Source organism: Anabrus simplex, chromosome 6 (genome assembly GCF_040414725.1).
Source record: "Anabrus simplex isolate iqAnaSimp1 chromosome 6, ASM4041472v1, whole genome shotgun sequence".
NCBI lineage: Eukaryota > Metazoa > Arthropoda > Insecta > Orthoptera > Tettigoniidae > Anabrus > Anabrus simplex.
The window spans coordinates 270,167,406-270,183,184 of record NC_090270.1 but is presented as its reverse complement, the minus strand read 5'-3'; the positions used below and the strand labels follow the sequence as shown (position 1 = coordinate 270,183,184).

Below are 15,779 nucleotides of genomic sequence, written 5' to 3'. Positions count from 1 at the left end.
CCATCTTACAACGCCTGTTGTAATGTTTATTTCCTAAATATAGGAAAGATAAGTATTGGAAAGGTGGTGTTAACTATTATTCTTGTTTTAATGTTCATATCTGATGTCCAATACGGTCTACAATGAGATTTATTACTTGTAATATAAGTCTAGTATGCGTGATCACAAAACATCTTATAGAATGAAGTAGAAATGTTCAGTTTTGTTCTTCTGTCTTGGTCTTACATACATCTCTAAATTAGGCACTCCCAAATTGACTTCGTGCTGGCATGTCTGACATATATTTTTCTCTCAGCTATCAACCCCTTCTTTCTGTAAAGTAGATTCAATGGATTTTCTCCTTGTTGCCTTTAGCTCCCTGGTGTCAAAGAATGCTGCATGAGATGGGATTCATCTTGTTGTATTAAATAACCATACCAAGAAAAATGCTTCCCCTGATAGATGTGACCTTAAATGTTTCCTATAGGTGATCATTTCAGAGCCCATTCTTGATGCAGCACCAGCAAATCATTGCAGCATTCTCATCTTCATTATATGCATCTACTGATCAGATTTCCTTTCCCTTGTCCAACAGTCACAGTTGAATTGTACAGAACAAAACGGATAATAGTTCTCTATGCTTTGCACAATTTATTACAAGTGATTTAACCACCTATTGCACACGATTCCAGTTAGCAGATACTATTTCACCCTTACAATGATCTACAGGCCATCCTAAATGCTTTCACAAGAGCATCGATCTAAGTCTCAACATCCAAAAGACACAGATATTGCACCAGTCTGCACCCAAAGCCAATGCTACAGCTCCTACCATCACAGTCCACGACGAGATCTTGCAGAACATAAAAAAACTTTGCTTACCTCGGTAGTCATCTTTCAGCAAATGCTGAAATAGATGCTGAAATTCAATATCGCCTGAACTGTGCTAGGGCAACATTCGCTCGTCTACGTCAAAGGGGCTTTGATAACCATAAGATCAGTACTTGGACAAAACTTCATGTGTACCAGGCTATTGTAGTACAAACACTCCTTTATGGGTGTGAAACTTGGACCACTTACAGGAGGCACATAAAGTGCCTGGAAAAATATTATCAGCTCTGTCTGAAGAGGATCGTTAGAGTTAAACAGCAAGATCACCGAACTAACATCAGTCTTGGATGAAGCCTGTACCATCAGCATTGAGGCTATATCATGAAACATCGACTTCATTGGACAGGTCATGTCATTCGTATACCTGATTTTCGCCTCCCAAAGCAAATTAAGTATGCTCAACTAAGGGTGGCCGTCGACACCAGGGTGAACAACAAAAAGATTCAGGGGCGTGCTTAAGTCAGACATGAAGAATTGCTACATCAACACCACTAACTAGGAAACAAAAGCAGCTAACTGCCTGGTATGGTGTCACCTTATCCACTTTGAACAACAACACCGGAGACTTGAAATTGAGAAGAGAATTGCTTGGAAGAAGTGGGCGTTTCACAGGATGAATAACTCTCAACTGGATCTCAACACTGGCAATGTTTCCCGCCACTGTGGAAGAATTTGTGGCTCGAGGATTGGCCTATACAGTCATCTAAGACCTCATACTCACCAGTAACATCGAGTCTTTGCTGAGCTGAGCTAGTGAGCAGACGTGCGTGGTAACAGTCCGGAAGTGCAGGAAAAGCAGTATGGGCGTAACAGTGCAGCAGTATAGGAGTGTGATAGGGCGATGGCACAACTGGGTCAAGTGGATCAAGACGGAGTGTAAATTAGGATTTAATAAAGAAATAGGACTGACAGAACTGTTGATGGCAGCAGCTATAGTGGCTCCTCTATTAGACATCGGAGGCGTCGAGATGAACAAAGGCCCATTGACATGGGAGGACATGGCGAAAATCAAGGAAGTTGTCTGCGATGCTTCTCAGGCTGACCAGACCAAAGAAATGTTACAAGCACAGTTCCAACAAATCAACGATATGAAGGAGAGCATAACCAAAAATCTTACAGAAATAAAGGCGAAGATAAGAGAAGACAAGGAAGAAAGAGCTAAAATAAATCAGAGGATACAGGCGCTAGGAGAACAAGTACAGGTACTTCAGTGGTGAGATAGCAGAAGAATGGAGGAGGAGAAGAGAAGAAATATTCTTATTTACGGACTGGATGAAACGGAAGGAGAATCTAAGATGGAATTGATGAGCTCAGTCCTTAAGCTATGAGAGAGATATCAGGCATTGATTCTACTGAAAGGGAGATAGATGATGTGTATAGGATGGGAAAGAATAGGGGAAGAAGACCTGTTAGAATTAACATAACCAGCTTTTGGGTGGTTAGGCCGTTTCTGATATTCTAACTCCATGAGGAGATTTTTCGAAATGGAGAATTCACTGCTCCTTTAGCAGGTTAGCAATCCCTATTTGCTAACACGGCAGGACCATGCGCCTGGTCTGCCTCTGTTAAGCAGAGTCCTGGAGGGGCGTGCCAATCCAGCTGATGAGCCCAAATGGCACGTCTGGGCGAAACTCTCCAAAATGCACACGGCCTAACCACCCAAAAGCGGTTCTATTCATGTGATTGTAAGATCTGCGGCCGTGAAAGCCATGTTTGATATTCTAACTCCATGGGGAGTAATATTTTTGGAAACGGAGAATTCACTGCTCCTTTAGCAGGTTAGCAATCCCTATTTGCTAACACGGCGGGACCATGCGCTTGGTCTGCCCCTGCTAAACAGAGTCCTGGCAGGGCGTGCCAATTCAGCTGATGAGCCCAAATGGCACGTCTGGGTGAAAATCTGCAAAATGCACACGGCCTAAACCACCCAAAAGCTGGTTCTATTCATGTGATTGTAAGATCTGCGGCCGTGAAAGCCATTTCTGATATTCTAACTCCATGGGGAGTAATATTTTTGGAAACAGAGAATTCACTGCTCCTTTAGCAGGTTACCAATCCCTATTTGCTAACATGGTGGGACCATGCGCTTGGTCTGCCCCTACTAAGCAGAGTCCTGGAGGGGCGTGCCAATCCAGCTGATGAGCCCAAATGGCACGTCTGGGCGAAACTCTGCAAAATGCACACAGCCTAACCACCCAAAAGCTGGTTCTATTCGTGTGATTGTAAGATCTGCGGCCGTGAAAGCCATTTTTGATATTCTAACTCCATAGGGAGTAATATTTTTCGAAACGGAGAATTCACTGCTCCTTTAGCAGGTTAGCAATCCCTATTTGCTAACACGGCGGGACCATGCGCTTGGTCTGCCCCTGCTAAATAGAGTCCTGGAGGGGCGTGCCAATCGAACTGATGAGCCCAAATGGCACATCTGGGCGAAACTCTGCAAAAGCACACGGCCTAACCACCCAAAAGCTGGTTCTATTCATGTGATTGTAAGATCTGCAACCGTAAAAGCCATTTTTGATGTTAGAATTAAGTTTGTTTCCTTATTAATGGCAAGCCGAATTTTGAATAATGCGAGGAAGTTGAAGGGCAGCAGAATTTGGATAAAAAGGGATATGGACAGAAAAAGCCTCCAAGAGCAAAGAGTTCTACAATTCCATTTACGACAAGCAAGAAAATCGAATCTACGGGCATTTATAAAAGGAAACCACTTGCATGTGATAGGAGATACCTGGGCGAGAACGTGGATGGTCAGTGATCTGGGTGATATGTTTAAAGAACGTAGTAAGCAGTTTGGGTCATCAGCGGAAGTGCATGGTGAAGGAGTGATGACACAAGGGATTCCAGAGTATATGTGCAGTGCTGGTGTTGATAATCCTGGACAGGTGATTCAACAGTCTACGTCAGATCTTCCAGTGGGAGGAACGATGAGGCGAGCCGGATGTCAACAGCGGCGCCGCATGGAGGAGCTGAGTATACTTCCAGGCGTAGGTCAGTGAGTCCAAAAGACTTTTTTCAGAAGAAGGGGATGGGTTCAGGTAGTAGATTAAAAATCTGAGAAGGATGTTATTTGTTCTCCGGAGGGGAGTATAATGGAAGTGGAAGGATCTAGAATGACTAGAAGTAAGTCAGGGAGTTTAGAACACAGAAGTAAGAAATAACTAGAGTTAGAGGTATCATGTGTTAATATTGAAGGAGTATGGAGCAAAATAGGTAACAAAGACTTTAAAGAGCTATTGGAAGAAATGGGACATCCTTGGGCTTGTAGAAACTTGGCCCGACTACAAGAAAGACTTAAAGATAGAAGGGTGTATCGTATAGAGTCAATATGGATCAAGGAGATCCAACTGAGGAAGGATATCGGGCAGAATATCAGTGGTAATCAAAAACAACTTAAAAGATAGAATACAGCTCTTAGAATCTGAGTTTAAGGAATTAATCTGGATAAGAATATTAGATAGGGTCAATTGAAGGAATGAAATATGTATAGCTTTTATATATAATCCACCTTTGAGCTCCCCATTTGCGCAGAATGAATTTTTTTGAGAATTTAGCGACAGAAGTTAGACAAATGAGAAGTACGTATGATCAGGCAAGCATTATTATTATGGGCAATCTTAACGCAAGGATAGGGGACAAGAAGCCAGTTTACAGTCAACTTGAGGACGGGGTATTAGACATTAATAGAAATAGCCAGGATAAAGAATGTAACAGAAATAGAGAAAATCTACTAGAATTATGCGTGGTAGAGGAGCTTTATATATTGAATGAGTGGTGGTTTGGAGGTGAGAGTGGAAAACTAACCTATATAGTAGAAAACAGGGGCAGTACAATTGACCTAGTTGTATGCTGTAGGGATAGTTTGCAAATTATCAAAGAGATAAGCATTAAGGATTGGGCAGAGGCAAATCATATGCCAGTATCTACAAAATTAATGATTCAAGATATAGGAGCGCAAGAGATCGTTTACGATAGCGTACCGGAGAGGAAAATACCTAGGTATCGTTGGAGAGAAGAATTAGGAAATGAATTCAGAGAGTACTTAATTGGAGAAAATTTTGAGATTTGGAAAATAGGTATTGTAAAATTGATAGAAGAGAATAGAGTGGAAGAAGCCCTAACCAGGATAGAGAAAATTTAATAGGAATGGCAGGAAAAGATATGAGGCAAAATCTAAGTAAAACGCAGATAAAAGGTGGATGGTATAATACGGAATGTGTAAAGAAAGTCACTAGTTATGAAGGCACTTAGGAGATACAGGGTGGATGGTGGTCAAGTAGCTAGAAACAAATTTTGTAAAAAAAAAAAATAATAATAATAATAATAATAATAAAAAAATTTAAAAAAAAAATAAAAGGAAAGAATACAGAGAACTGTTAAGAAAGACAAAGTTGGAATGGCAACAAAAGATGGCTGCAGACATAAATAAAAAGTGTAAGGACAATGACAGAAGGAAAGTATGGGATAAAATAAATCAAATAACCAAGAAGAAGTCGGGTTCTGGGGGGACCAATATAAGTCAGTATACATGGGTCCAGTATTTCGAGAAATTATTGAATAAAGAAGACAAATGGAGAGTTCATCATGGGGGATTACTGTTTCGGGGGGTTTGAGTGTCACTCTGCCTGAATTAGATGAGGCTATTCCGACTCACGAAATAAGGAACCTGTTACGAGCCAAAAAGGGAAAATCAGGAGCTATTTCAGGTATCACATATGAATTTTGGAAAGAGGTGGGAGAACGAAGCGGCATGTTGGAAATTTTGACAAAGATATTCAATAAAATCTTCGAGAAAGGGGTATTTCCACAAGCTTAGAAAAAGGGGATAATATGCCCTATATACCAAAATAAAGGGGATAGATTAAATCCAGGAAACTATAGGGGAATTACCTTATTAGATACATTGGGGAAAGTATATACGGGTATATTAGCAAATAGACTAAGGAACTGGGCAGAGAGACATTCAATCCTAACGAAATTTCAAAGTGGTTTCAGAAGAGGGAGAACAACACCAGATAATGTTTTTATTGCGAGAACTCTTATGGACAAATATGCAAAGAAAAAAGGTGGAAAGCTCTATATTACATCAATAGATTTAGAAAAAGCATTCGATACTGTGAACAGGGGGGCAGTCGTTACTAGATTGAGACAAGTAGGAGTGTCATGTAAAATGATAAGGGCTATAGAAAAGATATATGCTGAAGTAAAGTGTACTGTGAGAGTCAAAGAAGGAGTAGTAGTAGGGGAGATTATCTCTAAAATGGGTCTGAAACAGGGGTGTAAATTGTCAGTGATTTTATTTCTATTGTTCATTAATGATATACTAGAATTTGAAGTTGAGGAAAGATTAGCACTGCCATGTTTAGAAAATCAGGATATTCCTGGTCTAATCTTTGCTGATGACATACTCCTGTTCACACTAACGCCAGTTGCAATGCAAAAAAGTATTCATGGTATCGAGAAGTACTGTAAAGAATGGAATATGAAAATTAACGCACAGAAAACTAGAATAATGGTGTGCAAAAACGGGAACAAATTAGCAAAAAAGGAAAAATGATATCTTGAAGGAGTAAATCTGAAAGTAGTTAACAAGTTAGAATATTTAGGAATTATCATATCAGGAAATGGAAATTGGTCTGAACACGTCAACTCCAACTTCATTAAAAAACTGCACCTCTTTAAATAGAAATAATGTTTTTCATAGTTCTGGAGTATACAGATTATGCTGCCATGACTGCAGCAGTTCTTATCTTAGACAAACAGGGTGTAACTTTAAAATTAGATACGCGGAACACGTTAATGCCGTTAGGTACAATAGGTTTTCATCAATGGGGCAGCATATGAAAGATTTTCAACATAATTTTACTAGCATTGATCAGGATCTCACAGTTTTACAGGTTATTAATAAAGGTACTTTGCTTGACATCATTCAGAACTGTTTTATTCACCTGGATCAATACTTTAATGCTGGTTTGAATCTTAATGATATTTCTGAGAAACCAAGAGTATTGTTCGATTTTTTGATAGCGTTTTTCAGACTAAGGAAAGCTTCCAATAGCAAATTAGTTTTTCATAGCATACAAAAAACGTTCTCACGCCACGCCCTCTCGCCGCATTGCCCTGCATAATTCCCCCCCTTCCTTCATTGCCATTGGCTTTGGGCCCCTCCTACTCCTTCTCAGTGCCTCCCTTGTTCTGCTTCCCCCTCCCTTCCCCTCCAAAGTGGGTGCATTGGTCACGGTGTCTTGCAGCTCTCAGTGTCTTCCCTAACGTCTAATAACACATAATATATACGCTCCCAGAGGCGAGTCTCTTATTCACGTAAATTTTTACGACAAGATTTTTAAAAAAAGCCTTTCTTGACATTTTTTTCTTTTTTATTTGCTTCAGATCCTAATTTGAACCGAGAACAGTACCCTGGAAACACGGCGTCCGCCAATTTTTCATTAAAAAGATCTTGCTATCTAATACTTAAAGAAAGCGGCTAAGTTAGAGAAGACATATGTTTTATCACGCAAAATAGGAAGTTTAAAGTTAAAAACTTCATGATTGTTCCGTATTGAATAGAGAAATAAGAAGATGTACAATATTAGAAGGATCCACCTTTCAATACTCCATTGTAAGTTGAACTAAAAACTTGTGACTTCTTTTTAGTTCAACTTACAACGGAGTATTGAAAGGTGGATCCTTCTAATATTGTACATCTTCTTAAATAGGAAGTTGTTACGTCTCTTGACTGGTTGTGTTATTTTAATGACAGCCATTTTTAACCAATAGAAAAATGGTTTCTTAATTCTTGCACTGGTTACTCTAATACACAGTGAATGTTTAGCAAGAAAAGCTTTTATACATATGTTCTTACAAAATTAAAATTATGCTCTTGGACTTTTATGATAGTGATTTTGTCCTCAAATTTAATCTGCTCGCACATGGTTTAATGTTTTTAGATTCAGAGGACTTTTATCAAGATGTTGTATATTCATAGTTTTAAGACAGTTGGTGCTATATTTTTTAAGTTTAGGTCATAGGTTAATGTTTATGGATCCCGTTTTTAATTAGGTCTTGCCAGTTTTGTAAAATTTGTATGTACTTTATGCAGTGTTTATTGTAACTTTGTCTATGTATATTTTTCTTATTTTTGGCTGATGATGATGCACACCAGCATCGAAACCGGTACCGAGTATAATAAAATGTTATAATTTTTCTTATAACATTATATGGTATTGAATAGGTGGACCTCTCTTGTTTCCATTAGATTGGGTTAATAATAACGAAGTTTTGTAACCATGTATGTACATAAAACGACTTTGATACACAGATACGGAACATTATAGAGTTTAAGTCACTAACAAGTAGGGGCGACAATAATTATAAGTTTAGTATTATGTTTCGTTTTTATATTTGTTCAGTTTTGTTCCTTTGTTCCTTAGGTATTGTATATTTCTAATTAGTAGATTCAGTTCATTGATATGTAAGCCGTACTGTATTCCTTCTAATGAGGTTGTTTGTTCTTTGTCTGCCTGGTTTTTTTTTACTTTGGTTTTTGTTAGTTAGTTTGTTTTGGCTGCTGACGTACAGTGGAGTTGGAAGAGGGTGAGATAGGCCTGACCTATCTCAAGGTAAAGTGTTGATTCGGTATGTCTGCACGTGTAGAGTAAAGTTGTGAATAGTGTTAAGTTAGAGGAAGTAAGTTGTCAATGAGACAGCGAAAGATGAGCCGAGTTATGGAATCTGTCTCTGCAGTAGAATACAGGCGTGTCAGCCTACATGTAGAGCTGGGCAATCAGCACACAGGTGGGCTCTTACATGAAGGAGTGGTGAGGAAATAACATTGACAGCTTAAGGGGTCTATGAGGTATCGGTTTACGAGCCTCATGAGACATGTCTGGTCGTGACATACCAAGGAAGGGTGGTAGGAGTTCCTCACAGGGGTGATGTCGCAGCCAGACAAATTTAGGATAGAGTTAGTATATATTTATTGTAGTAAAGTAGTTAGTTTAGTTATAAGTATAGGTGGTGTGTTGCACGTGGAGCTGGCGATCCGCCCATGTGCAAGATGCTACATAGTAGATTTAGGGGTAGTTAAGTAGTGAGTAGTTAGTGCTTAGCTATAAATAGTCTATAAGTGTTTATTTTGAATTGCATATTTGGAACACTGTAACTTGGCGAAAGCCTGTTATGTTCAATTTAGTAAATACCAGTAACATCTGAGGAAGATAATCATACTCTCCAGCGGGTGATAGCCTGTCATCATATCCTTTGGTGAATGACCGTCAGGAAAAGTTTCAGCAAGTGGCTCATGAGGCGTATCATTCTGTAGTAACCACATAACTTAGCTCTGGGTTTTTTGGGCAATGCGACAAATTCTGACATAAGCCATTCATGAGGAACTGTGTCCCTACTTTTCATTTTATCCCCAAATAGAAATCCTGTGGATGTGTAGGCAAGCACACATTTTTGTACCATCATAAATGGCCAGTGGGGGGCCTTCTGAGGAAGTAAAGTCTCATATTAGAGAGCCAGGGCTGTCTTTAACAAAATGGGTAACATCTTCAAAAGTCATGAGTTAACAATGAATTTACAGATGAGACTTCTGTGTTCTTTGGCCTATATGGAACTGAAACGTGGTCAAATGGATTCATTCTGTGAAGTATGGAAGCCTCTGAGATGTGGTCCAACCAAAGGATGCTGAGGGTGTCATGGACAGATTATGTCACAATGCTGAGATTCTTAGTAGGACAACAAAGGATAGGGAAGGTCTGACGACCGTGAAAACAACGAAGCCTCAGTACCGTGGCCAGATTGTGAGAAATGAAAGCAAGTAACTACTGCATTCTATTCTTCAAGCAGAGATACCAGGAAAGAGAAATGTTGGTAGGAGGACAACTTCCTGGTTAAAGAACTTCAGAACATGGACCTCTTTGTCAACTACTCTTGAGCTGCACAAAGCACACTGCCAAGATGGTTGCCAACATCTAGAATGGATAGGGACTACGAGGCAGATGAATGCATTGCTCAAACACAGGCATTTACATTCTGACAAATGCTAGTAAATTTTTCTATAACTTCCCATCTTCTAAGCACCTAAAATGCAAAACTAGATTCAGAAATCCTGCTCAATTTCAGTAAGTGTACCTCTCTTTCTTCATTGTTGATTTTAATCTTAACATCTGCTGGACAAGGTAAATGGATGATGATGATGATGATGATGATCTGTGCTTTCTGCTATCACCAGATTTTGGTATTCTTGATATTTCACTTCTGTCCATCTTCCTCATTGAAAATTCGAGATCTTCCTTGCTTTCTGCCATTATAAGTAACAAATTAGCAATTGGCAGTGGCTGTGACTCACTTTTAAGTATACAATTTCTCCTGCTTACAACACAATTGTACTCAATGCTGTTTATACTTGTACTTCCAATGATTGAACAAGCCAAATTTAATATGAAGCGTGTGTCCACACACATTGCACTACATGGATGGGGGAGGATCAGGCTGCAAATGATGGAGTGTGTGCATCTGTCATTTAGACTCTTCATGCCTGTGATGCACTTGTACAAACAGTTCAACAGCAGCAGAGGTGGTTCGTTGCCAAAGTGAGTGATCCTTGGCAAGCATGTTCCTGGTTAGAGGGTTGATGTCTGTGACATTCATGGTTTGTTTAATCAGATCTCTATAATGTTTCAAAGGGGCACCAAGGGTTCTTGTGCCTGAGGAAACTTCACCATATAAGAATTGGTGAGAAAGCCCAGTGCTGCTCATATGGCATATTTTGTGCAAGTAATTTCTGGTTTCAGGTTAGTGTCAAGATGATGATGATGATGATGATGATGATAATAATAATAATGTTATTGGCTTTACATCCCCGGAGATGCCGAGGTACCGGAATTTAGTCCTGCAGGAGTTCTTTTACATGCCAGTAAATGTACCGGCATGAGGCTGACATATTTGAGCACCTTCAAATACCACTGGACTGAGCCAGGACTGAACCTACCGTGTATCAAGATATTTTTAATGCAGGAAATTTACCTAGAATTGCTTAAATTTACCCCAGAATCTCCTTCATTGGTCTGAACATATTCTTCACAACTATCTCAAGGGGTACATGGAAGAGAGAGGATGGATAACTTCTGCTGATCTGTAGAAATATAATGAATTGTGTGGTATTATAGATCTGTTTCAAACAAACGGCAGGGCTGGTTAAGATGCTGAATACAGAGAGTGCAGATCTGTTTATACAGACCTAAGCTGTTTATAAATGAACCTATCAGTTTAAAAATTAATGTATTTCTACCATAGAGTTTAGAATTCAGATTTTAAAAATTCTCTGTGAGATCTTACTCTGATACCGGTATATTTAGCAGCTGCAACCAAGTGATCACGAACTTGCATGGCAAGTTCTCGAGTGGGTGTCAGTATCAATGCATACAGCTTCTTTGTAGGCCTCGACGTAGGCTCGATATCATCAATGACCTTAACACACCCAATGCCACTCCGGCTCTCGTCAACACTGTCCTCCTCGTCCTCTTCAGAAGAACTTCCCTCCCTTGTCACATCTGAGGAATAGAAGATACTTGCTACACTAACAATATATATACATCTTTAATTACACTGGAATATTTTCTTATTCAAAGCCCAAGAAAAATTTTAGACATTTGGAAAAACAGAAATTCAAATGGTTCACAGTAAATTAATAACCTCAAATTGTAAAACTACTTTTACTTTTTTTAAGTATCTTTAACTTCATATTGTGATTTTTCCTGCACACAAATATAATGTAACTAGCAAGATACCCATGCTTCGCTGTGATATTATACCAAAATTTATATTGAATTCTTAACATTTTATATATATAATCCGCCACAATTTGCTATCTGACGGCAAAGTTCCCCCCATTTTTCAATCTTTCTTTCCAGCAATCGATTTCGTACTTCCCAGTCTAGCTCCAGGTATTCCACCTGGTCAGTTGGGTCCCTAAATCTTTGCCATCTTTTCCTACAAGCATTTTTAATATGGATCAAATCCTTGAGGAGATCCAGCATGATGTCGTCTTGGGTGCCTTGGCGGCTCTGAACCAGCGGCCGGACTGCATTCGTAGTCATTACCCGATCAGGACCCGTTTACAGCATGGTCCGCACATTTTGACGACGGTCCAGAACATTATTATTATTAGGGTGGGTGATATTAGTTGAATTTAGGTTATTATTATAACTGATGTTCTGGACCCTGCAGCAAGATGCAACACCGCTAATTAGTGGTAAATTACATCTGCTGCCACTGTCATTGCTGACAATTGTCTCAGCAGGCTATGTCTGTTATGCTTCTTCAGACGAGAGGCGATACTGTGTTTTGTAGTCCCTATCTATACCAGGCCAGAGCTGCAAGGGGTCTTGTAGACACCTGTTCTGGAGAGGGGATGGCGCTTGTCTTCAGCAGACCTAAGTAGTTCCTGGATTTTCTTCGTTGGCCTGTATATTGTTTTTATCCCATGGGACTCCAGTAGCCTCCCTATTCTGTCAGTTATCTTCCCAATACACAGCAGAAAAACTTTAGTTGCCGGCCGCTCCTCTCCTTTCTCCCTGGTTGGGAAGATTCTTCTCCCAACTCCATCACCATGTACCCTACAATTACAGTCCAAAGAGAGGTTCTTTAGGATATCGAACTCTTCCCGTACCTCGACAGCCAACTCTTAACAAATACAAATACTGTATTTACCCGTGGATTAGACACCCATCCCCCCTGGCTTTTCGTGACAAAGAAAATGAAAATGAAAAAAAATCTTGCAAACAAGGCCCCCCCCCCCAAACGTAATTCGTCAGAGAAGAACACTGATTCCGCTTCAAAGCAGGTATAAGCCTTACTGCAGTTCTGATGACATCACACAAATTTGTGAATCATTTCGTCCGTATGACTCATGCAATGAAAACATCCGTGTTTCGTAGTTAAGAAAAGTCCGCCTCTGTAGCCTAAGCCTACTGTAGCTCTGATGACGTTGCACAAATAGGTGAATAGTTTCGTGTCCGACCCATGCATTGCAAGCAAGCATCAGTCATGCCATATATCTGTGTTTTGTAGTTAAGAATGTCTGCTAGTTTAATGGTTAGCACAATTAGCTGCTGTTCTCAGGAGCCTGAATTTGATTCCCAGTACTGTACTGTCAGAGACTTGCAAATGGCAGGAAGACTGATAGGCAGTAAAAATGGTGCATGCAACTGCCCTCCAATGGGGGCACCTAAAAAGAGCTGCAACCACCTCGAGAAGAGGAAACGAGATTAGGCCTACTTTAGTTTTGAAATATTCACGGTTGTTGCTATTAATACAGCAACGAGGATCATTAACTCATTGCGGACCGTGGACGGCGTAAGATGTTTAAGCTTGCTCCTATGCTGCGAGGCATGGGCGGCGTAAGACGTTTAATGTTCCGCGCGAAGCAATGCTGTTTATATTCGTCATCTATGCATTCTTACACTTTAGTCAGAGTTACTGGTTGTAGCAGGAAGCTGGTTGACCTTTTTGAGATAACCCTCGCGTTGAGTGGGCTCATGTTTATCTTAGCTGTTTTAGCGGGAATATCTCAGCACTTCCTCGCGCGTCAAGGCGGTACTTGAGATTCCAATGCAGTGCGTGTCGTTCCTACACAGTGTAGTATAATGGCTTATAAAACAAAGTTTCTTACGGAAGATTAATTATTAGATATTGTTCACAATGATTATTCTGGTGATGAACTTATTCCTGAAATAGACTCAGACAGTGAAAGTGAGAGTGACGAGGAAATTCCGATTCCCAAATCCGATAGGCTTATAGAGAAAAGTGAAGTGCCTGATACATATCATCCTAGTTATTGTCCACCCGTTCCACCATTTACAGAGAATTCAGGTATAAACATTCAAGTAGAAAATAAGCAGGATATTTTGAGTTACGTGAGTATTTTCATGAATGACGAATTTTATCAGTATGTGTGTGAGCAGACCAATCTATACGCGAGTCAAGTGATAAGTGCAGTGCCCAGGCCTTTCACAAAGAATTCGACCATGCAATCGTGGAAACCGATTAGTCCAAAATCCTGATATAAAAATGTACTGGACCGAAGACCCTGTTTTTCATACTCCGATATTTTCTAATACAATGTTCCGAAAACGCTTCCTTCATACTCTTTCATTTCTTCACTTCGGTGACAGTAATCATTATGCCGAAAATACAGGTAGGCTGTATAAAATTAGACATATTTTGAAACCTGTGACACCAGATATCACACCCTAAATATTTACTAGAGGTAAGCACAAAGTATCATTTTTCTAACATTTATAGTTTGGGAGTAATTGTAAATTGTATTAAGTGATGCACGTCAAGAGGGCCGGGCAAGAAAATGGCTGGTCCAGGCATTCAAGTGTCCCGCTCAGAAGCAGGTACTGAACGTGTTAAAAAAGTGATAATTTAATATCCCGTAACTCGGGCCAATATAGGTATTTTTTTGGAGAAAAGCAGGTTCAAAACGTGATAAAAACAATCTAATCAAAATGATTGTGCGGCTCCATGGCTAAACTGTTAGCATGCTGGCCTTTGGCCATAGGGGTCCTGGGTGTCATCATTTCATCACGACGCGCAGGTCGCCTACGGGAGTCAAATCAAAAGACCTGCACGGCAAGCCAAACTTGTCCTAAGACACTGCTGGCACTAAAAGCATTCCATAACAATTGTTTCACTCGCCAACGTACTAACATATAATAATATATTATATTATATTACTGTATTATTTTTGGAGACGCCAAAAAAAACATACTATGTGTTAATAAAAAAATGGAGACAACGATTGTACGTAATTAAACATTATGATAATAAAAAGCATTACCACCACACCTGCAGATATCCATAAATGTGGCAAACTTTTATTCTTTCCGTCGTGGAACTTCTGACACTATCCGTGCACTTGATAGCATACCTAACCTAAACAATGCGGTCTCTCTTATCTCATTTACAGCTGTTTAGGTAAAATCCTGATGAGATAAATGTAGAGAGCAAGCATGAAATATATTTAAAAATAAGGATCTGGCTTTCAACAGCCGCAGTTATCAAAAGAATGCTTCTGGTCACCATGCATTACATTCGGAAGTACAACTCATAACATATAGCTAGTTATCAACTGGTGGTTTGGCATGCTTTCTACAGCATGGCTTTATTCAGGAGTGGCTTCTGCTACACATACACCAACTGGGAATACCAGAGACCATCTCCAGAAACCATTTGGAAAGAGATTCTAACTGTTTGGACTCTACAGTCGGGAATGAAACTACCTGTAAAAGTTTCAAAAAGACGAGACCTCGAATGCTCTCGATCCTCGATGGCATTGCATGTTTGGCGATATGACAGTGAAGATGGTGTCATTTGAAATGATGACATTCCGGTAGCAGGGATGTTGATATTTAGAAATTTCATGATCCGTACTGAAGTGGGATTACAATAATTGAAATTAAGAGGGTTCCTCCTATTCAATACAAAGATATTTATTAACGTGAATGAATCACATATCGTTCACATGAGGTACCAGTTTCAGCACTAAACTTGTGCCATCATCAGCCAACAAGTCCAATCTGGCAAACACAATATAACTTTAAAGCAACTTCAAAACACACTATAACACCTGCACAGATAAATATGAAATAAAATATGGTATATGATGATATTGCATTTCAGTTTAAAATCCATTAAAATGATGATGACTCCCTTGTTGTATACCCATGGCAGTTTGTCAAGCTTGTATATGTCTTTAGTTTTTTTTTAAATCTGTTAAAATTATGCTGCAGAGTTTAATGTCATATGAAGTTAACACTATGTATGTTCTGTAGTTTGGTTACGAAAAATAAACATGCACATGATGAACTTGGTTAGAGCCAAAGAATTTATTCCCAACT

The 15,779-nt window shown here is 39.6% G+C and overlaps 1 protein-coding gene across 1 annotated transcript in view; it reads right to left on the bottom strand.

Moving 5' to 3' along the window:
- The window catches only part of LOC136876442 (ATP-dependent RNA helicase DDX24), a 154,778-nt gene that overhangs the window by 99,494 nt on the left and 39,505 nt on the right, over positions 1-15,779 (bottom strand). Inside the window, exon 4 of the mRNA XM_067150418.2 lies at positions 11,212-11,426. Coding sequence (XP_067006519.2) covers positions 11,212-11,426 — 215 coding nt within the window. The remainder of the gene's footprint in view (positions 1-11,211; positions 11,427-15,779) is intronic.